The 27,148-nt window shown below is 37.9% G+C and overlaps 1 protein-coding gene across 1 annotated transcript; it reads right to left on the reverse strand.

Annotated features, from left to right (window-relative positions):
• Positions 1-83: 83 nt before the first annotated feature.
• On the reverse strand, positions 84-26,511 carry LOC131167744 (uncharacterized). The gene is made up of 3 exons (XM_058126617.1): positions 26,402-26,511; positions 25,983-26,247; positions 84-345 (listed from the first exon to the last, which is right to left on the reverse strand). Exons 1-3 carry the CDS (start codon positions 26,442-26,444, stop codon positions 297-299), a joined length of 357 nt encoding a protein of 118 aa, XP_057982600.1. The 5' UTR covers positions 26,445-26,511; the 3' UTR covers positions 84-296.
• Positions 26,512-27,148: the final 637 nt, after the last annotated feature.

Raw genomic sequence — 27,148 nt, forward strand, 5'->3', positions numbered from 1 at the left:
ATGATCTTGAAACTCGAACAATATAAGAGCTCCCCATAGAGAGGCTAGGAGATGTATATTCAATTTGATAGGGACTGCAAAAATGCCCTTAATAATCTAACTTAAAATTGAAGAAAACCACACAAAATACAAGGAGGAATATTTAAGATAGAACTTTAGGACTGTACCAATAATGTCAATAGCTTCTTTACACAATTAACATGTTGCAGAACCCCCTTTAACAATAATAGGACACAAGGTATACAGAACAAGAATTACCAGAGCCCATCCATCATGATGAATGCCATCAAACCGGTTTAGAAGCAGCATTCCTCCAACACACAGCAGCAACAAAGCGCAGCCAAACTGCATTCAAAAAAACAAGAAAGAAGCCATTGGCCATCATTTTATCAAAAAGACAAAATATGTGGACTGGGGAAACAATGGAAGCCTATGCATTATTCCGAGGATGGCACAGCCAAGAAATTAAATAACAGGGTGAGAGAGAGATGGATGCCAAAACATAAGTTCGGAAGAAGCTTAACATGCAGGCGGTAAGACATGCTATGTATTGGGGAACAATGAAATGAATCAATTGATATTAAAAAGATTCTACAAATTTTAGGTATATTAAGATAATAGTCGGTCAGGGAGATCAATTCCAGAATAGGTTGAGCAATGTGACAGATCCAACCAAGGTGATCTACTGATGATCAACGATCAAAGGAAGGACAGAGTGTTCATGGTCACCTGCAGAGTAAATGATCCTCTTTTCATTTTGGTACTCATCCAAACGCTAAAATATATTCTTCCAAATAAATTTTTTTTTTTTTTTTTTTTTAAAGAGCAGAGGATATATATCTGCATAATCAATAAACACAAATTTGAGAGGACGTGATGGCATTACCATCACTTGGCATATATATTAAAGAATTTTCTGTAGTAGATTATAACTTTCATTGATCTCTCAAAATGAAAGGGGTCAATCTCAAACAAACACAAGGCATAAGAAGTTATTAGGCGCCCAAAGAAACTCAAAAATAAGATGGTTAACACCCTCAATATGCAAGATTCCAACAATTCCTCACCTGGTCCCAAACCTGCAAACCCATGAATAATAATAATAATAATAATAATAATAATAATAAAACCACTCAGAGAAGGGAGAGGGAGGGGAAAGGCAATAATAAACACCTTAACTTGATGTAAGTGAGTCAAGCCTACTCACGAGCTACTCAGGCTTGACTCACTCTGTTACTCGACTTGACTCTACTCGAGTTTGAGTCAAGTTGGAGCCTTGTACTGCTACTTGTGAGCTTAATCATCGAGTTTTTTAATTTTATTATTTTGTATTATATGAGTCATATAATATATATTTTGTACATATACTAATATTATATTTACATAATATATAATTTATACATGCATACAATTTTAACTTCAATTGAATTGAGCTTAATCAAGTTGAGCTCAAATTTTAAGAACTTATAGTGAAGTCAAGTTCAAGTTTTATAATTTTGAGATTGATTGAGTTTGAGTCAAGTTTCGAACTTAACATTTTCGAGTTGAGTCAAGTCTGAATATCTCACTGTAATGACTCGGCTCAACTTGACTCGAATACACCCTTGGTCCTTACCAATAATCTTCATGAAATTGACAACTGGGAGAATGATTGTTTTTAAGAGATGCCAATTAAACCTATATTTAAAGACAGAAAACAAGCAGGAAGGATCCAATTGCACTAGGATATTGACTATTAAACACACCAAAATCACTAAACTAGCTACTGCAGAAGCACCTGTAATGTAATGCTTCCATCATAGGAGCATCTACCTTAAAACTATATACTATATAGCAAGTTCTTCACAATATTCTTATAGTCATTCAATTCTTAAAATAAAACAAAATTAAAGGATGACAGGGTTAACATTTCAGTGTTGGATGATATAATTGCATTGAGCTCAAAATTTCCAAGGCAAAATTATAAAACCACTCAACTACGTTATGCTATGATATTTGTTTCCAGTCTTTGTAATCCTTCAGCTTGCACAGCAGAAAATCTTGAAACAAGGAATGGCAACAATCACAACCATTCATGCCACTACTAATTTTATACCTTATTAAGCAAAAAAATTAAGAGGTGGCAAATAATAAGAACCTGAACAAAGAATGTCTCATGAACCAAAAACTCCCCTTTATTTCCCACCACCGAAACTAGTACATTTGATTGATAGAAAAATAAATAAATAATGAAAACCACCAGTTCCTAGTGCACAATGATGAGACAATCAAATTGGATAGTACCAATACTAAGGAACAAGGAATACCATTTTCAAGGAAAATGGTTGGTGGAAATATAGTCCACAATTTAAAAGCAGTAGCCTGAAGAAATAACAAAAAATATGCTGCAGCAGCACAACTAAGTAGAAAGCATATTGGTTTCATAAAGCAATCAACCAAAAAAATAATAATAATAAAATTAGCTTTCAAATGTAGATTTTGTAATCAATGGGAAGAGAAAGGGACATGATCAGAAAACAGCTAGTTTTCAAATCCATAGAAACTGAATGCAATGAGTTAAAGAAAGATCTAAAAGAAATGAATATAAATTCATGTAATCTACAGTACCTTCTAAAAAAAACCATATATACTATTACTTAGACCTGGCAATGGATGAGAAGAATTCCCTCATAGTTACTACAAAATGCTAATAACATAGCAAACCAAAAATTGGTACAAATGTCCCAAAATGCTAACATAATGATCTAGAGTTTTAAGTCAATATTTTTCACATTCCAAAATTTTTCTAGCTGAAATAGAGAATCGTCACGTTAGAATTATATTTTTAGTCCTTATTAATCTATTCCATAACTCTGCCTGTGATGTGCTTAATGTCCTAATCTTTCACAGGCAGCTGGTCCCAAGCCCAGTATAGGAGGATGGTTGTGTTAGGTAGCAGGCAGCCAGCGTAAAACTTATCAAATCACTATGATATGAATTCCTACCAATTATTCACTGAGGCATCCTTTAGAAGTGATGTGTTGCACTTATACCACCCGAGTGTAGTGAAAAGTGGGCAAGGTTGGGCTAGGCCATTGCCCCGAAGCGACACGCTTTGTTGGCACCCGAATACAGTATCAAATATGTAAGGGTTCACACATCATTCTGAACTTGGGCAGGTAAAGAAGTTATGTTGTTGTTCACCACACCAACAATCACCCGAGTTTAATACCAATTATTGTTCCCAAACAATCAGCACTCAGAAACCAATTGTCGGTGCCGAGTGTGCGCAGCAAAAGATCTCACACGAACTCTCATGAACAATCAATGGAACAAGCAAGCAAGCACTCGATGATGAACTATACAAACCTAGCAATCCCTCAATAATGAGAATCAATGAATGCAATAATCAAAACACAAGAATTTACATGGTTTGACAATTTGCCTAAGTCCACGGGAGCAGCGGCTGTTTTCACTATCTCAATGAAGCTTACAAGCTTATCAAACTAGGATTATATAATATGATTATATACTAATCTTATGCGTACAAAGGACTTCTACTATATCTAAAACACTTATGTAGCAATTCCCCGGAGGAAAATCCTCCAAAAACTCTACTGATCTCCAATTCGAAAATCTGTAGCGTCCACAAGCATAACCATTGACGGTTTAGAACAAACCATCAATGGTTTGAAGTCGAGAAGAATACCCAGCAATACTACCTAAAACCGTCGACGATTATAGCCAAACCTATTGGGCTTTTGTGGAGCCTAGTTGTGTTTTAATTTGGATGACGACCCGACCTCTATTTAATTAGAGATTTCTATCTTAAGGCTTAGTCCATGGAGTGAAGGCTTGGGCCGGCACAAGCCGTACTCGTGGGGGTCCGAGGGCAACACTCTTGAGAAAATTTTGGAGCCCATTCGAAACGGAACCCTAGGCGCAACATATAAAAAGGATTGCTTTCGGGTGATTAGGGTTGGCGTGGTTGTACCTGCAAGAGAGCGAGAGGGAGAGCATTGTATTGCCGCACTCTCTGTGTTTTCTTCCTGATAATATTGAAATCCCTGCAACTCCGTGAACGTAGGCAAAATTGCCGAACCACGTAAATATTGTCTTGTGCGTGTGATTCATTTTTCTTTGGCGTTATTTTTCTTCTATTTTGTTTCTCACAGGTTTTGGGAATTTGTTCTTTATTCCTAACAACTGGTATCAGAGCCTAGGGGTTAGGTTCGAGTGGGAGCAATGGCAAAGGAAGCAAGAAAGGCGTCTGGAATAGAAAAGTTTGATGGCACAGACTTTGGATTCTAGAGGATGCAGATCGAGGATTATCTCTATGGGAAGAAGTTACATCTACCGCTTCTAGGAGAAAAACCCGCTACTATGAAGGACGAGGAATGGACTCTCCTTGACAGACAGGTACTGGGAGTTATAAGATTAACTCTGTCCAGGTCTGTTGCACACAACGTCGTGAAGGAGAAAACTACAGCAGATCTGATGAAGGCTTTGTCTGGTATGTATGAAAAACCATCAGCAAATAACAAGGTACATTTGATGAAGAAATTATTTAATTTAAAGATGGCAGAAAACGCATCTGTAGCACAACATCTGAATGAGTTCAATACTATCACAAATCAATTATCGTCGGTAGAAATTGATTTTGATGATGAGATTCGTGCACTGATCGTTTTGACTTTGTTGCCAAACAGTTGGGAGGCAATGAGGATGGCAGTAAGCAACTCTACTGGAAAGGAAAAACTGAAGTATAATGATATACGGGATTTAATTCTGGTTGGGGAGATTCGCAGAAGAGATGCAGGCGAAACCTCAGGATCCGGCTCTACCCTAAACCTTGAGACCAGAGGCAGAGGTAATGACCGAAATTCATATTGAGGTAGATCAAAATCCAAAAACTACAATCAAAACGGAAGTAAATCCAGACCTAGCCAAAAGGGACAATGCTGGAACTGCGGGAGAACAGGTCACTTTAGGAGACAATGCAAAAGTCTTAAGAAGAAGAGTGAGGATGATTCTGCTAATGCTGTAACAGAAGAGGTACAGGATGCACTACTTCTTGCAGTAGACAGTCCACTTGATGATTGGGTTTTGGACTCAGGAGCTTCATTTCATACTACTTCACACCATGAAATCATACAGAACTATGTAGCAGAAGATTTTGGTAAGGTGTATTTGGCTGATGGTACAGCCTTGGATGTTGTGGGTATGGGAAACGTCTGGATGTCACTGCCAAATGGGTCTGTTTGGTTACTAGAGAAGGTACGACATATTCCTGACCTAAGAAGGAATTTGATTTCTGTCGGACAGCTTGATGATGAAGGGCATGTGATGTTGTTTTCTGGTAGCACTTGGAAGTTTACAAAGGGAGCCAGAGTATTGGCTCGTGGAAAGAAATCTGGTACTCTATACATGACCTCAAGTCCAAGAGATACAATTACAGTTGCTGAAGCAAGTACTGATACAAGCTTATGGCACCGTAGACTTGGTCACATGAGTGAGAAGGGGATGAAGATGCTGCTGTCAAAAGGGAAACTACCGGAATTGAAGTCCGTTGATTTTGACTTGTGTGAAAGCTGCATCTTAGGAAAGCAGAAAAGGGTGAGTTTCTTGAAAAGTGGCAAAACACCGAAGGCTGAAAAATTGGAGTTAGTGCACACAGATTTATGGGGTCCTTCTGCTGTTGCATCCCTTGGGGGTTCAAGGTACTACGTTACTTTCATTGATGACTCAACCAGAAAGGTATGGGTTTATTTTCTGAGAAATAAATATGATGTATTTGAAACTTTTAAGAAGTGGAAGGCTATGGTTGAGACAGAGACAAGTTTGAAAGTAAAGTGTTTGAGGTCGGACAACGGAGGAGAGTACATAGATGGAGGGTTCAGAGAGTATTGTGCTGCACATGGAATCAAAATGGAAAAGACCATTCCTGGGACACCACAGCAGAATGGTGTGGCTGAGCGCATGAACAGAACTCTCAATGAGCGTGCTAGGAGTATGAGGCTACATGCTGAACTACCAAAAACTTTCTGGGCTAATGCTGTCAGTACTGCAGCTTATCTGATAAATCGAGGACCTTCAGTTCCCATGGAGTTTAGACTTCCTGAAGAGGTTTGGAGCGATAAGGAGGTAAATTTTTCTTACTTAAAAGTTTTTGGTTGTGTTTCTTATGTTTATGTTAATTTTGATGCTCGTAGTAAACTTGATGCAAAGTCCAAAATATGCTATTTCATTGGCTATGGTGATGAGAAATTTGCCTATCGGTTTTGGGATGAACAAAACAGGAAAATCATCAGAAGTAGAAATGTGATATTTAACGAACAGGTTATGTACAAGGACAAGTCAACCGTAGTGTCAGATGTCACAGCGATAGACCAGAAATTCAAATTACACCTGTAGCTGCGGTCCGTAGATCTTCCAGGGCCACTAGACCTCCACAACGTTATTCACTTGCTTTAAATTATCTTCTGCTAACTGATGGTGGTAAGCCAGAGTATTATGATGAAGCCTTGCAGGATAAAAGTTCAAGCAAGTGGGAGTTAGCCATGAAGGATGAGATGGACTCCTTGTTGGGGAATCAGACATGGGAACTAACTGAATTGCCAGTAGGGAAGAAGGCTCTGCACAACAAGTAGGTATATAGAATAAAGAACGAACATGATGGTAGCAAGCGCTACAAAACCAGATTAGTTGTCAAAGGGTTTCAGCAAAAGGAAGGCATTGACTTTACAGAAATATTTTCTCCAGTTGTGAAGATGTCAACAATTAGACTGGTACTGGGAATGGTGGCTGCAGAAAATCTACATCTTGAGCAGTTAGATGTGAAAACGGCATTCCTTCACGGTGACTTGGAGGAAGACATCTACATGATTCGGCCAGAAGGGTTCATTGTCCAGGGAGAAGAGAATTTAGTCTGCAAATTGAGAAAGAGCTTGTATGGTCTAAAACAAGCTCCAAGACAGTGGTATAAGAAGTTTAATAGTTTTATGCATAAAATTGAGTTCAAGAGATGTGAAGCCGATCACTGTTGTTATGTTAAGTTCTTTGACAATTCTTATATCATTTTATTGCTATATGTAGATGATATGCTTATTGCAAGGTCTAGCATTGAGGAGATTAATAATCTGAAGAAGCAATTGTCAGAACAGTTTGCAATGAAGGATTTGGGAGCTGCAAAACAAATCCTTGGAATGAGAATTATTAGAGACAAGGCTAATGGTACATTGAAGCTTTCACAGTCAGAGTATGTGAAGAAAATTCTCAGCAGATTCAACATGAATGAATCTAAACCAGTGAGCACACCCTTGGGTAGTCATTTCAAACTAAGCAAGGAACAGTCACCGAAGACAGAAGAAGAAAGGGACCATATGAGCAAGGTGCCCTATGCTTCAGCTAGTGGCAGCTTGATGTATGCTATGGTGTGTACAAGGCCAGACATTGCACATGCAGTGGGAGTTGTGAGCAGATTCATGAGTAGGCCAGGAAAGCAGCATTGGGAGGCAGTAAAGTGGATTCTGAGATATCTAAGGGGTTCATCAGATACATGTCTTTGCTTCACTGGTGCAAGTTTGAAACTGCATGGTTATGTAGACATTGATTTTGCTGGTGATAATGATAGTAGAAAGAGTACTACTGGATTTGTATTTACTCTGGGTGGTACAGCTATATCTTGGGCTTCAAATTTGCAAAAGATTGTTACTTTGTCTACTACAGAAGCTGAGTATGTTGCAGCAACTGAAGCTAAAAAGGAGATGATTTGGCTACATGGTTTCTTAGAAGAATTGGGTAAGAAGCAGAAGATGGGCATTCTACACAGTGGCAGTCAGAGTGCAATCTTTCTTGCTTAAAATTCGGCTTTTCATTCAAAGTCAAAACACATACAAACAAAATACCACTTGATCCGTTACCTTGTTGAAGATAAGCTGGTAATACTTGAAAAGATATGTGGATCTAAGAACCCAGCAGACATGTTGACTAAGGGTGTTACTATTGAGAAACTGAAGCTATGTGCAGCTTCAGTTGGTCTTCTAGCTTGAGGAGAGGAGGTTGAGTTGCAAGGATGAGGGATTGTTTTTTTAGGAAGATTGCAGTTGATATTAGTGATTGAACTAGTCTCCAAGTGGGAGATTTGTTGGGCTTTTGTGGAGCCTAGTTGTGTTTTAGTTTGGATGACGACCCGACCTCTATTTAATTAGAGATTTCTATCCTAAGGCTTAGTCCATGGAGCGAAGGCTTGGACCGGCACAAGCCGTACTCATGGGGGTCCGAGGGCAACGCCCCCGGGAAAATTTTGGAGCCCATTCGGAATGGAACCCTAGGCGCAACATATAAAAAGGATTGCTTTCGGGTGATTAGGGTTGGCGTGGTTGTACCTCCGAGAAAGCGAGAGGGAGAGCATTGTATCGCCACACTCTCTGTGTTTTCTTCCTGATAATATTGAAATCCTTGCAACTCCGTGGACGTAGGCAAAATTGCCGAACCACGTAAATATTGTCTTGTGCGTGTGATTGATTTTTCTTTGGCGTTATTTTTCTTCTATTTTGTTTCTCACAGGTTTCGGGAATTTGTTCTTTATTCCCAACAAAACCATTGACGGTTTGCCCTCAAACGTGCCATCCTTCTCTCTTTGTTCCTTGCTTCATGATGCTTTCCCTCGGTACATGCGTTCCACTCAAAATATGAGCCACATCACCAACAATCTCCACCTTGGCGAATATTCACCACCTAGGAGAAATCCGAAAGCATAACCCCGCTGCTCCACACAGGCCAGTAGATTGGGACCGCCTCTTGTCTAACACCTAGAGACATAAACCAAGTCCAAGCCACGCTTGAACTTGTTCGCAGTAACAGGAACTCCACCTAACTGAACACCCAACTCCTTGAATGATCCTTTAAATCACAATGCTACCTTGGCAGCCTCAGCCACTGCCAAGTACTCCTATCTAGCTGTAACTAGTGTAACCTGAGACTGTACCCTAGACTTTCAACAATTAGGCCTTCCCACAACATACCCTATTGTAGGCCTCATGTCATCAAAGTCCCCTGTGTAGCCTACATCTGCAAATCTCACAACTGATGAATCACTCTGTTGCCCGCCGAAGTACCCTACTGGATTGGGATAGGAAACCTTTAACACGTCCCTAACATCACCATCTGTCCTTGAGTACTGAGCAGTAGACTATTTACTTAGATTTGCCAACGGTGTACTGGTGACTAGTTTAACATTAACTATGCTAAACCTCTCTTAACACCTGATCCACAAAGCCACCCTGAAATAACCACAATCTCTCTATAGTTTTGTCCACATAGCCACCCTGAGATAACCTCAATCTCCCTGCAACTTTATCCTTGCAAATCTCCAACCCAAGATCGCTCTTGGCAACACTCAAAACCTTTATGTCAACTTCCTTTCTCAACAAAGTCCCCAACTAATATATCTCAATCAGAACCTTCCCAACAATATGCATGTCACTCACATAAAACAAAAAAATAATTACGCACTTGCATTCTATCTCCCTTTCCCGCTTTGAGAGCTCCAACAACCCCCATGTCTAATTCTTATACAGTAACTCCATCTCCTCTACCATGACACCTATCCACCTACCCTTCTCATGACCGTGCACTGCCTCTTGAAAGGTAGTAGAATCCTTCCTGGTAGTAATGGATGCAAGACATCAAATCTTTATACCTAGGCGCTGGCCTAATATTGCACCTGGGCCCATTGTGATCCTGCTGGTCTACCGAACTTAAACTCCCTGTATTATGACCAATGTCATCTCTGCCCTTAGTTTGCAACTTCACTTGCATCACAATCTCCTTTCTGCTCCAGTTTATACTGTGATATTGCGGGTCTCCTAAATTAGAACTCCCTGCACTTCTGCCTTGAGTCTCCAACTCCACCTGCACAACATGCTCATTACTGCTACTGCAGCTTTCTGGCACTTGTTTTTCTTAACATACCTGAGTACGTTGCCCCATGACTTTAACACCTAAAACCATGTCTCCACCAATTGCCACCCTGTTTACCATTGGATCACCCAACTTGAACTCATCTTTCTTATATACCAAAAAGATGCACCGTCTAGACATCACACTAAGTCTAGATCCCACCTCACTAGAAACGTGTATGGTCAGATCTCCAAACTCTCTTAAACCAGAAAAGTCTACCGCATAGTTTGTCCAAGCCTCTCCTGCAACTCTCCCATATGGTGATACCATTAGCGATTAATTAACCGAGAAACACGTCATACTCACTGACTTTACCAAGAAGTCCCTTGCAAGCCCTGCTCATAAAACTCCTTGAGCACCAGCGAACTCAACACCAATATCTGACCTGAGGAACTCTCTCCAAGTCTGGTACTTCACCTCAACCACAAGTTATACCTGGCAAACATCTCCAACTTGTGCCGCATGAGATACTCCTAGACCTTTTGTGATAACCTCACGATGTACCCATGTCCAACCCGTGATGCTGCCCTCACCGATCCCCAAACATCCATAACAATGTAGTTAAGAATACTCACTGTTGTGTATGTGGTCATGTTACACAAAACGGTATTACCTGACTCATAACTCTCAGCTGCAAATCCACTTACAACTGTGTTACCCTGCACTGCATAGAGATTCCCTGCTATCCTCTGTCCCTTCATCACCATCAATACACCGTCTCACACCATCATTATCTTGCCTTCAAATTTGTAACTATACCCGTTACAATCCAAAGCACCTAATAATATCACGTTCTTCCGCAGATCAAGTACATGCCTTACCCCACACAACGTCCTTACCACACCAAAATACATCTTGATCCTGATATTCCCCATTCCGACAACTTTGCAGACCACATCATTTCCCATCAAAACAGAACCAGGACTCGCCAATCTATAAGTAGCGAACCAGGCTTTGTTGGGGCGTCATGTGAAAAGAACATCCCAAGTTTAGGATCCAAGAACTCGTGAGGCGTTCTAAACCTGATAAAACAGAAAGCATCTCACAATCACTGCCCCTGAGTCTCCTTTCACTATAAAAGTAGATTTTGACAAACCCTCTTGAGCTTTTGCCTTCCCTTTCTCCCATTCCGGATATATCGGTTTTATGTGCCCTAGTTTCCCATACTTAAAACAGAGAACGTCCTTCCTCCTCATGGACTAAGTTTTATTACCACTCAATCCACTCCAGGACTTGCCTCTCCCACGATCTTGATTACCCTTCGCCACAAGCCCTTCATCTTGTGAACCCTCATCGCTGGCTTTCTTCCTTTGATGGAACCCCAGCAATGTACTCGTGATGTTCTCCAACTCTAGGGTTTCTTTCCCCCAGGTCAGCGTCGTAACCAGATTCTCGTATGTAGGCGAGATAGGTAGGGAATTCAACAACATCAACGTTTTGTCCTCTTACTCGAACTTCACATCAACTTGCCCCAAATCACTAATGATCTGCTTAAATGTGTTGATGTGCTGAGTCAAGTCCAAACCTTCTACCATATTATGCCAATATAATTTTTGCTTAAGATACAACTTATTTGTCAATGACTTGAACATGTACCGGCGTTTTAGTTTCAGCCAAAACCGCTGCCAATGATTCCTCATCCATGGTGTGATACTACACGTCATTGGTTAGACATTACCTGATAATGGACATAACATTCGCTTCCAGCTCCTTCCAACTTGCGTCGTCCATGCTTTTCAGCCTCTTTCCATATAAACCCTTCACCATCCCTTGCTGCACCAGCAAGTCCTTCACCCTCCTCTACCAAAGCCCGAAATTTCCCGTTCCATCGAACTTACCAACCTCGAACCTCGCAGAAGAAACCCCAGCCATTGCGAACCAATAGCTCTGATACCACCTGTTGTTGTTCACCACACCAACAATCACCCGAGCCTGATACCAATTGTTGTTCCCAAACAATCAACACTCAGAAACCAATTGTCGATGCCAAGTGTGCGCAGCAGAAGACCTCACACGAACTCTCACGAACAATTAATGGAACAAGCAAGCAAGCACTCGATGATGAACTATACGAACCTAACAATCACTCAACAATGAGAATCAATGAAAGCAACAATCAAAACACAAGAATTTACGTGGTTTGACAATTTGCCTAAGTCCACAGGAGCAGCGGCTGTTTTCACTATCTCAATGAAGCTTACAAGCTTATCAAACTAGGATTACATAATATGATTATATACTAATCCTATGCGTACAAAAAACTTCTACTATATCTAAAACAACTCTGTAGCAATTCCCCGAAGGAAAACCCTCTAAAAACTCCCAATCTACTGATTTCCGATTCGAAAATCTGTGATGTTTGCAAGCATAACCGTCAACAATTTGAAGCTGAGAAAAAGACAGCGTTGCGGATCTTAAAAGAGTAAAGGATACCAACCAACCAACCAAAACCAAGCCTTAGTCCCACTAAGTGGGGTCAAAAGAGTAAGGGATAGAATTATAAAAATCAAGATGGTCCTAGGCCAAGAGATAATAAATGTTTAGGCAAGAGACACTCACCTCCCCTAAGGTTTGCCAAAAAGACAAGGATCTCCCCTGAGGTTTGAAAAATGTCATAGACCTCCCCACACATTTGGATCCCTGGACACTCACACCCCCTTCCAATAACAAATGCTTAACACTGTTAAAAAAAATAAAATAATAATAGGGCAAATTTGCCCTTCAAAAATCAAGGTTGCTCGTTCAAAATTAATAGGGAAAATTTGCCCATTGATGCTCCATTCCAGCTTCCTTCCCCATTACCCAAATGACCACCTGGTACCATCACCACCACCATGCACCTTGCAATCACACTGTTGACTTTTTGAGTCCAATCCCTCATTTTGATAATGACAAACTACAAGTTACTAATGTGTGTGCCTAAGTACTTGAACAGGTTAATCATTCAGTACACACACATGAAAGTGATGTGGTTGCTAGAAAGACCTTAAAGAGCACATACTCCTAGCATAATCCATGGGAATCCAAAGAGCAAAAGAAAGAAGAAGAAGTTTTCATTGTATTGCTTTTAGTTTTTAATTTGGTCTATAATATATTTGCATGACATGCATGATAGATTGCATAAGCTCAAAAAGACCATAGAATGACTATAAGAATCCCTCAAGAAATTGGGTTAATAACTCACATTAATAGGGATTTAACTTGGGTCTTTATTTGGGCCAAATATAGTTTGTGGACAAATTCAGTCGACGAAACCTTGATAGTGTAAAATGCCTTAGTCGACTGAACTGGGTGGAAGTCAACATTTTGACTTCGCTCGGTCGATTGTATTCTTTTTTAACGTATCTTCCACAGTCGACCGAACTCACACATGTCTGACCCCCAACAACTTAGTCGACCGAACTTCTAGTTCATTTGTGAACCAAACCATATAAATAGCAGACCGAATTTCAGATATAATCGACTGAACCTCGAAGGGTTTGTAAATCATCCTGAGTCAGTCGACCGAACCTTCAGTTCAAAATCTTCACGATCGACCAAACTTGACAATTGGGTCGACTAAACTTAAAATATAGTCAACTGAAAACTCTCGGGTTAAACATTTTTAACCGAAGTAAAACAAGGTTAATTTTATTTAACCTTAATTAATATTTTCTAAAAAGACTCCTATGTCCTTCAACGTTTATAATTTTGAGTATGTCTATATATACTCCTTCATTTGGAAAGATTAAGCATGGATTAGCAAATATCATTAGCCAAAAATTCTCTAAATTTCCAAATCCTTATTTTCTCATATACAAGCAAAATATCCTATTCTTACTAATCCTTCTTGCTAAAATCCTTTGGTAAGAATATTTTGGAGATTGTTCATATTAGCTTACACTCTCAAATTGCTTGATTGATAATTGATTTTATTGAGAGTAAGCTTGAGTGTTCCCTTGTGATTTAATTCATAAGTCTTCATTGGGAATAACTCTCAAAGGCTTGTGAGTCTTGCATTTGTGTTGGAAGATTCTTGGGCTTGTTTTTGTGCTTTTGTGAAATACTTTTCAAACAAGTTTGATTTCAAATATCTCCTATACTTTATACTTGATATTTGTTCTAGAGATATTTGAGTGTGCTCTTGAGATCTTTGAGGTTATTGCTTGTGATTGATATACATATTTTAACTCAAAGATATATTCACACCACTCTCACATATAAATTGTTATTGTTTCATATAACTGAGAGTTGGCATTTAGACTTCACTAAGCTTATACATTCATATCATACTGAAGTGCAATTTGTAATTGTATTGAGCATATTGTTGTACATCATTTTCTTAGTTTAGAAGCACCTCTGTTTGTACATGAATTTGATATTGCTGGTTGTATTCCTGATGGGTTGTCGAAAGAGGGAGACTAGCCCTATGAATAGTCCAGATTGGCTTTGACCCGGTTAAGAAAGTTAGGTGCACCATCTTGGTAAGGTGTTGTAAACAGTGCCGCTCCACCCAAAAGTGAGCAATAGTGGTAATCCTTGAGCTTACGAGCTGAGGCGAGGATGAAGGCAGTATTGGCCGAACCTGGATAACATTTCTTGTGCCTGCTTTTAATTTCCGCATTTTAAATTTCAGCACTTGAATGTTTGCATTTAATTGTTTTATTATTTCATTGGATTTATGATTATATAAAAAAGACTCTAAGTTTGTGCAATACTGTTTGAGGAATCTGAATTAACCTGGACAAAAGTCTTAAAATTCCAATTCACCCCTCCTCTTGGGAATGCACCAATTCCAACAATTGGTATCAGAGTCTCGTTGCACTAGACTTAAACGTTTTTGCAAAAGATCGCAAATGACTTACATTGGTGTATCCCTATTCGGCGAGGGACAGTCACCTTCTAGGCCTACTGTATTTTGTGGCGTCAATTACATCACCTAGAAAATTAGAATGAGCATATTTATAAAATCAATCGATTGGATGGCCTGGCGGGTGATTGTTAATGAAATTCGTACAACCTTGGATGAAAATGATATTAAGTTAATGCATGCGAATTCATATGTCATGGACATGTTATATCTTGCATTAGATTCTAATATTTTTGTTGAGATTGTGGCATGTAAGAGTACACAAGAGATCTGAGTTGAACTCGAGAAGAAGTATGGAGAGACCCAAGAGAAGGAGACCACCACTTCGATAGCATCAAGCTCAAATGATCTAGAAATGGTAAATCACAGGGTTAGTGCAATAACAAAACGGGAGGTATATGATTCTCTATCTAGCTCGATGGATGATTCTTGTGTTGAATGTTGTGTTGCTCCATATGCTGAATCATCTATTGAATATTGTGATAATTCTGTTACTGATGCACTTGATGATTCTCATGTAGAATGTGAGAATATATTATGCGTTGAATCATCTGTTAAACATTATGATTATACTGCTAATGCTGCATGCAATGATTCATATGATAATGATTATAATATTTTTTGTGATGAATCATGTGCCGAATTGATAAATGAAAGCATGCCCTTGAACAAAGAACTAGAATGTACTTTATTTAAAATGCATAAACTTCTAGTTAGGACGTCTAAGCAGAAAATCTTTTTGAAAAATGAGAATAAGAGGCTAGTAAAACAATTGAAAGATTTAAAGGATTATCATGCTAGCTTAGAAAAGAAAAAGATTCAGAAGATATTGAACATTATCTGTTTAGAAAAAGAAATTGGTGATTATTCTAGAGTCATACTCAAAGTTAAATATGAGAAGAATAATCATAATAAACCCTTAGAAGCTAAAAGAAATAAATCTTTTAGAAGGGGTTCACTTTTTAAGTCCTACAGTCATAAATCTACCTCATTTAGTAAAAATTGAACAAATAAGAAAAATCTTTCACGTATATACAAAATTTGCTTAATGATGTGGCACTTTCTATATAAATGTACATCTAGAGGTGCTAGAGGCACAGACAAAGAAATGTTGTGGATAATCATGAAAATTAATCCCATAGGACAAGAGGAAGGACGAGTTCCAATTGAAATCAGATAATTATTCTTCCTTAGAGCATAGGATTAGCCATAAAGGGTAGTAAAAACAAGGAATTGGTCAAAATCAGGTCAAAATTGCATTGTTGACTGTGTTCGATCGACTATATTTTCATGCCTTAATGAATTTAGTCGACCATACATTTGATTTTTGACTTTGACCTAGTTCGGTCAACTATCCGATTTCATACTTAAGAAATTCAGCTGACCGAATCCAATTCAACCTACCCATAGCCGATCGAATCCAAAACCGAACGTCATTCAGTTGAACGTACCCTTCAAGAACAAAAGTCATTCAGTCGACCGAGCTGTGGAAACTGAAAGGTCACCTTAAAATTCAGCCGACCGAACTCTTCCTCGGTTGATTGACCAGACTCAACTCAAGCAACATTTATTGCTATTCAACCGACCGAAACTCTATTCAGTCGACCGAACCTCGCGGCTATATATATATTCACTGCGTAAAAACGTCATTTTCACTCTTAAAATTGAGAAACTTCCTCTATTTTTCTTTGTTTTCTAGTTCCCTTACAGACTCCTACCAAAAGCCATTTGTCCAAATCCATCTTCACCATGGCAAGGCCCGACAAACGATGGACGCCCAGGAAGTCAGGTACATGGACGACAACTAGTTTCTCTTAGTGGTTGCCAGAACGAGATACGTGAGGGACTTTCGTCCCAAGGAGGTCATTTTAGGTAAAATTCTTGACCTAAACTTTATGGAGCAGCACTTTGGAAATATTATGGATATGTTTAGGCATCAAGGTTGGGACTCATTCATGTCCTACCAACCCAGAAGGTATTACCTCACATTCATTAGGTTATTTTATTCTAACCTTGGTCATGGCGATAATGGATGCTACTCCCAGGTTCTGAACACTGATCTGAGGTTTGACGCCAACTACCTGGCTAAAACCCTTAACAACCAGAGGGGCAATTTTGAGTGTCCTGATGCAGTATTTGCTTTAATAAATGAACAGGATTTTACTGTTGAGAGTTTTGCAAATCTTGTGATAACTGTTCCAGATGCTAACCCAAATCATCCTCCAAATTATAGGTCCTTCAACCTAGAGGCTAAGATTGTGTATCATTTGATTACTTATAATATCTTGCCTAAAGCTGGTTCCAGGGTCCATGTGTCCTATCTGGACTGTTTTGTCATGTCGTGTCTTTTCACCAGAAAGAGATTGGACTTGCCTAACTTGATGATTAAGTGGATGTTCTTTAGGACTGTTGGCCGCAGGATTATCATGTCATATGGAGGGATATTGAACAGGGTGTTCAGGAATATGGAAGTAACTAAATCAAATGCTACTGTTTTTAAGAGGAGGAGGAACGCAGACATGTTCTCCTTGGTCACTTTGAGGTTTATGGGATATGAATTAGTTGGAAATATGTGGTTACCCACTACTGCTAGGAGACAGGCTAACCAGCAAGAAATTCCACAAGATTAACCACCACAGCCTCCGCAACCATCCTATGCTAATTTAATGGCTGTCATCACAGGTGTTACTTCTTCCTTCGCCGAGTTTAGAGAGTCTCAATTCCAGATCACGCAGTCTCTTCAGACAGACACCAGGGAGTTGGCCTCGTCATCTCATGCTCAGTATACAACTTTGCAGAATGAGTTTAGAGAGTTTGCTGTCCCCTCAAAGCAGAGACACGAAGAGCTGGAGAGCGTCATGGTTGTTCATTTCAATGAGCTGAACAATCGCATTCATGAGTTGGACAACGAAGACGATGATGAGATGGACATAGCCAGAGATGAGGCAAGATCTTCTGACGATGGAGACGGTGCATAGGCCTTGAGAGAACATCATGAAGCAATTTGTTATTTCTTATCTCTTTATTTGCTTACTTTTTATATTGGTTTATATATCTAAACAGCATATATTATCCTGTTTTCTTTCATCGACTGCACCGCACGTTCACCCACTATCTATTTTGCACATCTGATGGTTGGGTCATTATTGATAGCTATTGTTAATGGTTGAACTGATAATATTGATGACTATATTACTTTATCATGCATCAACTGTCACTACTGTTTTTTCTTTACTGATTATATCTAGAACGCTACCTACATGACTGATGCAGTGATGTGTAATACTGGTGCATATTTTGTATGATTTTTATGACTTACAGGTTTGGGAAATGTCCATTTTACAGACGGCATGCTGCCGAAATCTCGACAAAAATTTTTCCCAAATTAAAACCATGTTCAAAGATGATTATGTTAAAATAAATATTAAAATATTTTTGAAAGGATGAGTGAAAACCAATTGAATATTAAACTTCATCCATACATAATCATCATATACTTAGGGGGGGAGAGAGCATAAAAGACTCATTTGCATCACGTTTAGCTGTTTAAGTATTGAGGCTCTTCTGGGAACCTTGAACATCATATCCAGTTTCTTAAAAGTCTATATATTGATATGGATTGTTCTAGGTTAAGAGTATTATTCCATGCCTTGATATCCTTCTTGTTGATGCATCTGTAGTCTCTAGGGAACCTATACTGGTTGACCATTTTGATATGAATTGATCAATATCCGGTATGGTTATGATAAAGACATTTTAAAAGGTTGCTTATACTTCTTGATATGCTTAATGAATTAAATCTTGACTAGTATAAGCAATTTATTTCATCTAAGCCAAGATTCAAATCGATAGGGGGTGCATCCAAAATTAAATCCTATTCTGTTTTGCTCACCAATATGTTTAGCTTAAATCTTGAATGAATTCATTGTGGCATGTGCTAATATGTATTAACTTTATATATGTTATTTTGTCATAGTCATCTGTTTGGCATATGATCTGAACTTAAATTGCCATATTTTTCTTAGATCCATATGGTTGCTCTTCTGGTCATATTTTATTCTGTGCCTAAAATAACCATCAGAAAAATTGTGCTTGCATGATCTTTAAAGTTTCTTTTTCAACAAACATCCCCAGTATTTCTTGATAATATCCTAAGGGGGTCATATATATATATATATACATATATATTTATTTACATATATTTTTTTATTTGACAAGAAACGGTTTTACATGTGACATATCTTATTTTCTTGCTTATGTGCATTAATGCTATATCGTTAAAATTATTTTTATGCCCAAAATACTATATGATAAAAAAGGGGAAATGTTTTTCAAAGAGGGAGTTCTCTTTCACTAAGTTGTTTTACATGACCAAATTTTTTCTTTAACCCTTTTTTGCTGATGCCAAAAAGAGGAGAACTTTTATGAGCAAAATGTCTATGCTGCATGCATGTCTGTATTTGTACCTTATTGCTAAACATGAATGCAATTATTTTGAATTGTCTTATTTCGTTAATATGCGTGTGTCATATTGCTTAAATTTAATTTATGCATATTCTTAGGGGGAGCCTTTTTAGGCTAAACCTCATTTTGCTCCGATGTGTTTGTCATCATAAAAAATGAGGAGATTGTTGACTTTTTGAGTCTGATCCCTGATTTTGATAATAACCAACCGCAAGTTACTAATGTGTGTGCCTAAGTACTTGAACAGGTTAATCATTCAGTACACACATATGAAAGTGATGTGGTTGCCAAAAAGACCTTAAAAAGCACATACTCCTAGCATAATCCATGGGAATCTGAAGAGCAAAAGAAAGAAGAAGTTTTTCATTGTATTGCTTTTAGTTTTAAATTCGGTCTGTAATATATTTGCATGACATGCATGATAGATTGCATAAGCTCAAAAAGACCATAAAATGACTACAGGAATCCCTCAAGCAATTAGGTTAATAACTCACATTAATAGGGATTTAACTTGGGTCTTTATTTGGGCCAAATATAGTTTGTGGACAAATTCAATCGACCAAACCTTGGCAATGTAAAATGTCTTAGTTGACTGAACTGGGTAGAAGTCAACATTTTGACTTCGCTCGGTCGACTGTATTCTTTTTGAACGTATCTTCCACAGTCGACCGAACTCACACGTGTCTGACCCTCAACAACTTAGTCGATCGAACTTCTAGTTCATTTGTGATTAAATCGACCGAACCATATAAATAGCAAACCAAATTTCAGATATAGTCGACCGAACCTTGAAGGGTTCGTAAATCGCCCTAAGTCAGTCGACCGAACCTTCAATTCAAAATCTTCACGGTCAACCGAACTTAAAATATAGTCGACTAAAAACTCTCGGGTTGAACATTTTTAATTACAGTAAAACAAGGTTAATTTTATTTAACCTTCATTGGTCTTTTGATAAAAAAAAAAAAAAAGGTTAATTTTATTTAACCTTCATTAGTCTTTTCTAAAAAGACTCCTATGTCCTTCAACGGTTATAATTTTGAGTATGTCTATATATTCTCCTTCATTTGGAAAGATTAACCATGGATTAGCAAATATCATTAGCCAAAAATTCTCTGAATTTCCAAATCCTTATTTTCTCATATACAAGCCAAATATCCTATTCTTACTAATCCTTCTTGCTGAAATCCTTTGGTAAGAATATTTTGGAGATTGTTCATATTAGCTTACACTCTCAAATTGCTTGATTGATAATTGATTTTATTGAGAGTAAGCTTGAGTGTTCCCTTGTGATTTAATTCACAAGTCTTCATTGGGAATAACTCTCAAAGGCTTGTGAGTCTTGCATTTGTGTTGCAAGATTCTTAGGCTTGTTTTTTGTGCTTTTGTGAAATACTTTTCAAACAAGCTTGATTTCAAATATCTCCTATACTTTATACTTGATATTTGTTCTAGAGATATTGGAGTGTGCTCTTGAGATCTTTGATGTTATTACTTGTGATTGATATACATATTTTAACTCAAAGACATATTCACACCACTCTCACATATAAATTGCTATTGTTGCATACAACTGAGAGTTGACAGTTAGACTTCACTGAAGTGCAATTTGTAATTGTATTGAGCATATTGTTGTACATCATTTTCTTAGTTTAGAAGCACCTCTGTTTGTACACGAATTTGATATTACTGGTTGTATTCCCAACGGGTTGTCAGAAGAGAAAGACTAGCCCTGTGAATAGTCCCGGATTGGCTTTGACTCGGTTAGGAAAACAAGGTGCACCATCTTGGTAAGGTGTTGTAAACGGTGTCACTCCACCCGTTAAGTGAGCAATAGTGGTAATCCTCGGTCTTGTGAGCTGAGGCGGGGACGTAGGCAGTATTGGCCAAACCCTGATAACATTTCTTGTGCCCGCTTTTAATTTCCGCATTTTAAATTTCAGCACCTGAATGTTTGCATTTAATTGTTTTAATATTTGATTGGATTTATGATTATATAAAAAGACTCTAGGTTTGTGCAATACTATTTAAGGAATCCGAGTTGACGCTCTCTCTCTAATTTTAAAATTTTTCCTGCACTGAAGTGATTAAGTTCTTACCGATTTGAGTTGCAGGGGGAGGTTTAGCAAATGGAACCATTGATTTGGGAGGAGGGCTGCAAGTGCGCCAACTTTCATCTTTCACTAAAGTTTGGGCTGCTCTCGAAGGTAGTCCTGACGACCTTGGAGCCACATTCTTCGACCTATCGCCGTTTCCGACTATCGACGGATTCTTCATGCTTTGCTCCTACGCCCAACCCAACAAAAACTCTCTTTCCGAGTGGGTTCTCATTGCCAAGGACGTCGCTCTCAGCGGCAGAGCTCTGAAGCCACCACTCAACTACTCCCTCATATGAAAAAGCAACTCTTCGGGAATCAAGATAGACGGCGGGATTGACTATCTCTGGTTGTCGACGTTGCCAACCGGCAACTAAACCATTGGTATTGTCGTCACCGCCCCACTGCAAAAGCCTCCCATTGATCATCCCCTCAAATCTTGCCTCTGCCAACCGCCATCATCATCAGCACCTTCGAAGACTTCGAGTCCAAAGTCCTGCATGCCCTTGCCGCCAAGTTCTCTCGCATGTACACCACCGAACCCCTAACCTCATCGCTTAGAACTGGCCCGAAACCCACTAGTCCTCCCTTGCAATCTAAATCCAACCGTTTTTACAGATCTTGCGGTCGGACGTGGTGATAGGCAAGATGGCGATGCTGCTTAAGAACTTTGCAGAGGAAGTGAAGGAGAAGGAGTTGATAGTGAACTAGTGTCCGCAGGAGAAAGTGCATTTGCACCCGACGGTGGGGCGTTCTTGACACAAATGGGGTGGAACTCGGTGTTGGAGAGCTTGGGGGCGGGGGTGCCACTGCTGTTGTGGCCGGTGCACGGCGAACAGTAGATGAACAACATGTATGTGTGTGAACAAGTAGTCTTGATTTTTGAAGGGCAAATTTGTCCTATTAATTTTGTTTTAATGGTGTTAAGCATCTGTTATTGCAAAGGAGTATGAGTGTCCAAGAATCCAAATGTGAGGAAAGGTCTCTGGCATTTTTCAAACCTCAAGGAAAGTCCTTGACTTTTTGGCAAACCTCAGGGGAGGTGAATGTCTTTTGTCCTAAATGTTATTAGTACTTATGCTCCTCAAGTAGGTTTAGCAAAAAAATCTTAAGAAACAATTTGGGAAAGATATGGATAGTATTATACAAGGGATATCAGGGACCGAGAAAATATTCATAGGAGCAAATATGAATCGACACACTGGAAAGAATAATAAAGGTTATAAGACAATAAATGGAGGATGTGGATATGGAGACAAAAATGAGTCTAGCGAGATGATCTTAAACTTCACCATGTAATATAGAAGAACACTTAATAACCTTCAAAAGTGTGAAAAACAAAAGTCAAATAGATTTTTACTAGCTGGGAGGGTAGATCATTTATCGTATAAGGATTGTAAGGTTATCCCAAGTGAAAGCTTAACCACATAATATAGAGTTTTAGTGTTAGATATATGTATTAAAAAATAGAAGAGAAAATATAAAATAAACATTGCAAGAGAACTAGGTGGTGGAACCTAAAGGGAGAAAATATGATAAAATTTACAGATAAAATGATGGTGATTGGCCTATAGAGAGGATGGTCTAGACAAAAATACTCTTTGAAATAGGCAAATCAAGAGAAAGATTCTCGAATAGCAAAGAAAGTTGGTGGAGATCAAGATGTCCAAAAAACTATAAAGATTAAAAAAAAAATTGGTATAAAACACGGCAAAAAAAGTAGACACGTGGAAAACTTTGAAAAATATAAAAGATGAGAAAAGATGCAAAAAAGGTCGTTATTGAACTAAACATAGATCTTAATAATTTATATGCCATATTAGATACAAAAGAAGGGGAACGAGACATATTTAAACTTGCTAAAGCTAGAGAAAGAAAGATTAAGGACTTAGGTAATGTAAAAAATATATAAAAAGTAATAATGATTTTGTCTTAGTTAAGGGAAAAAGGCATAAAAGAAAGATGAGAAAGTTATTTTAGTAAGCAATTTAATGAAAACAAAGTGGAAGACTTAAACTCATAATTGAAAAATGAGGAAAAGGTTAAAAATATGAGATTTATTCATAAAATTAGAGTTAACGAAGTTAAGTTTGCACTAAAAAAACTAAAAAATGAAAAATCTATCCCAATTGAAGTTTGGAAATGCCTAGGTGATAACGGAATTAAATGGTTAATTAAGTTATTTAACACAATAATAAAAACTAAGATAATGTCATATGAATGGAGGAAAAACACTTTAATAATTATATAAAAATAAAGGAGATATTCAAAATTGTAATAACTATCGTAAAATTAAACTTATGAGTCATACAATGAAACTGTGAGAAAGGGTTGTTGAATAAAAATTAAAGTTCGAAACGAAAATCTCATAAATCAATTTGGTTATCGCTAAAAAATCTACTATAGAAATTATATATCTTTTAATAAGATTAATGAAAAAGTTTATGAAAAAGAAGAGGGACTTGCATATGATTTTTATTGACTTAGAGACAGCATATGATAGGGTAACTAGTCAAATTCTATGGTAGATTTTTTTTTTTTTTTTTTAAAGTGTATGTAGTAAGTATTCAGATGTCATTAAGGATATGTACAATGGAGTAATGATTAGTATTAAGACTATAGGTGGAGAGACTAGAGAATTTTCAATCACAATAGGTGTACATCAAGGATTTGCTTTGAGCTCTTATCTTTTTGGTTTAGTGATAGATGAACTAACTAGAAGTATCCAAAATGAGGTTCCAATGTTCCATGTTGTATGTTGTTTGCAAATGATATTTTCTTGATCAACGAAACTAGGGGTGGAGTATAATTTTAAATTAGAATTATGGAGAGAAACTTTAAAATCTAGAAGTTTTAGAATCTAAAGACTTCAGGATAAGTAGAAATAAGACTGAACATATAAAATGTAATTTAGTCATAATAAGAGGAATACTGGAAACAAAGTTAAACTTGATGATAAATAAATTAATAGCATTAGTAAATTTCGATACCTTAGATCTGTTATGCAAGCTGAAGAAGAAATTGAAGAAGATGTGATGTATATAGTTAAAAGAAGGTTCGGTAAAATGGAGAGAAGTGTTCCAAGTGTGCTTTGTGATCGTAAAATATCCTTAAAATTAAAAGGCAAGTTTTATAGGACGGTGTAAAACCATCTATGCTATTTGGATCAAAATATTGGCCAAGTATGAAACAACATATCCAAAAAGTAAAAGTTGTCTAGATGAGAATGCTAAGATGGATCAATGACATAATTTTAAAAGATAAATTAAGAAATGAACATATTTGTAGTAAGTTAGGTGTAACTCCTTAGAAGATAAGATAAGGGAGAAACGACTTAGATAGTTTAAGCAGTTGCAACATACACCACACAGTGCGCCAATGAAGAAGAGTGGGTTAGTTACTGTGAGGGGCAATAGAAAGGGTAGGAGTAGACCTAAAATAACTTGAAATGAGATAATTGAGTAAGAATATAATAGCTTTGAATTTTTTTGAAGGAAATTGTCTATGATCGTATAAATTGGCGGAAAAGGATTCACGTAACTAACTCCACCTGGTGGGACTTAAGGCTTCGTTTGTTGTTATTGTTGTTTATTAATCTATTAAAAAAGAAATCTATTCCTAGACTAAGAACACCTCAACATCCTCCCCTAAAATATAAAATTTCCATCATGTACTTTTCGCCAATATATCCATGTAATACATTTACCCCTAACATTCCACATTTTATAGCATGTGCTCTGACATGATTCCATTCCCATTCCATGAACTAGAACACTCTGCATTCTAGGTAACATTGACTCGGAAAGATCCATGAATAGCCTAAACCACTTAGCCCAATGTTTGTTTATTTATTTATTTGTATGCTAGGTATGGTTTCTATATTTTTCTTTGTTAATAACAAAAACATTAGATGTAGATCAAAATAGATTAACTGCATTGACCAAACTATGACAACTGTCCACTAGTATCCATGGCAATATAAGTGGGAAGCATTCTCCAAGGAAGGAAAAACTACAGCATTAAGGTATGATCCTTGATTCTAGGTACTACTTTTGGTGGATTTGGCTCTTGATCTATTGTGTAAGATTGAGTGATCAAAGATGGCTTAAGTTCAAGAGGGAGTGGTCAACAAGTGACTGAAATATTGTCGATAATTTCACTTGTAATTTTGCCCCACATTCGGCAATTGCTGATAAACAAGTGAATAAATATATGATTTGGTCCAAGGCCTAAATGGTTAAGCTTTTTGGTCAAGTTCATGCTCACTTATAGTATCAAGCCCACAAATGAGAATTGCCTTGATGCTAAGACTTATAAATCTTAATGACAATAGTTCAGCACAACTAGTACCAAAAACGTTTCCCTCCCTCGTACCTTTTGAGGTCATATTAATTTATGCCAACCGATGCCAATGGGAATGCAAATATTCAGACCTTGATTTGGATTTCTCTGGACTTAAATAAAATGAAATACCATAAAATCTATGCTCCCAAACACAACCTAATACTATTAAACACCCAATCAAATCTCAATCCAGAAATAACAAATACAATCCCAAAACATGAAAGCAGGGGGGGGGGGGGGGGGGGGAGGGGAGGGAATTGAAGAAAAGTGCAGAGAAGGAAATAGATTACCATCCTTGCAGGAAGGAGCCACACCCAAAGCGATCATGATATTGGTGATGCTCGCAGTGATAGACCTGATACGGCTGAGGTGGGTGTGGAGGTGGCAGCGCCCCTTGGCTGAAGTACCCCTGGTACCCTTCATACGGCGGCCGCGGCGGCAGCGGAGGAGGGTACGCTGGATACCCCGACGGCGGCGGCGGTGGAGGATACCCTTCGTACGGCGGCGGAGGCGGCGCCGAAGGGTACCCAGGCGGAGGATACGCAGAACCGTACCCTGCGATTATTCACGTAAACAAAATATCTAGAATTGTAATTCCTCAATCGGGGAAAAAACAAATTGAAATATAGACAAAACCCCGATGAATTTATCAAAAATTAAACACATAAAGATGAGCAGAAAAGTGAATTGGCGATCATGAGATTTGTACCTGGCGGAGGATAAGCCTCCGGTGGAACTCTCTGGTAGCTCATTTTGAAAAGGGGGTTTGTGTTTTTTTGGGAGGCGGATGAAAACAGAGAGCTGAGCTGGTTTTATATTAGGTGGTGAAATTTTGCATGTGACGGTGGTGCCACGTCATCTTTGTCCCATTTAATCATTTATAAAAAAATAATTATTCAGTCCACTAAAGTTTTTTTTAATAAAAAAAAATTACTTGGGTTAAATTTTTGACGATCAAAATTTGAGATTTTAAATAGTCAAATGGTTTTATTAAAGTATATAAAATATATAACTTGCATTGAATATTACATTATTCCAATCGGTATTTAATATTATTTATAAAAAAAAATTATTGTCTTAGATTGTCTGATCACATTAAATTTTAAATAATAAGTAAATATTTGCATTTGCATATAGTAGGGGTCCCAAACATTGTGCTCAACTTGGTCAATCCAAATCGACTCAATCCAAAAAATCAGTTTACAATGGTTTATGAGTCGGTTGAAGGTTTCTTATTTTACATAACCCGATCATGTGGTTCAGTTTGCGGGTTTACGCCGAATCCATCACACCCAACTCAAATCACCTATTCCTCAACACTTGCGAAATAATACATAGGATGGAGTATGGAATGAGCAAATGCATTTCAGGATATTTTAATTTTATTTTTTTTTACTTTTATTTCTATTGTACTAATGATTATGAATATAATGTTTTAGTCTTTATGGAATGCGTG

The sequence above is a fragment of the Malania oleifera genome, chromosome 11, assembly GCF_029873635.1.
Source record: "Malania oleifera isolate guangnan ecotype guangnan chromosome 11, ASM2987363v1, whole genome shotgun sequence".
Taxonomy (NCBI): domain Eukaryota; kingdom Viridiplantae; phylum Streptophyta; class Magnoliopsida; order Santalales; family Ximeniaceae; genus Malania; species Malania oleifera.

Excerpts from the sequence above, each read along its gene's own strand:
- LOC131167744 (XM_058126617.1), bottom strand. The coding sequence starts at position 26,444 with ATGAGCTACCAGAGAGTTCCACCGGAGGCTTATCCTCCGCCAG. Across the intron at positions 26,248-26,401 it reads GGAGGCTTATCCTCCGCCAG|GGTACGGTTCTGCGTATCCT; the intron begins GTACAAATCTCA and ends GAATAATCGCAG. Across the intron at positions 346-25,982 it reads GGCTCCTTCCTGCAAGGATG|TTTGGCTGCGCTTTGTTGCT; the intron begins GTAATCTATTTC and ends TTTTGAATGCAG.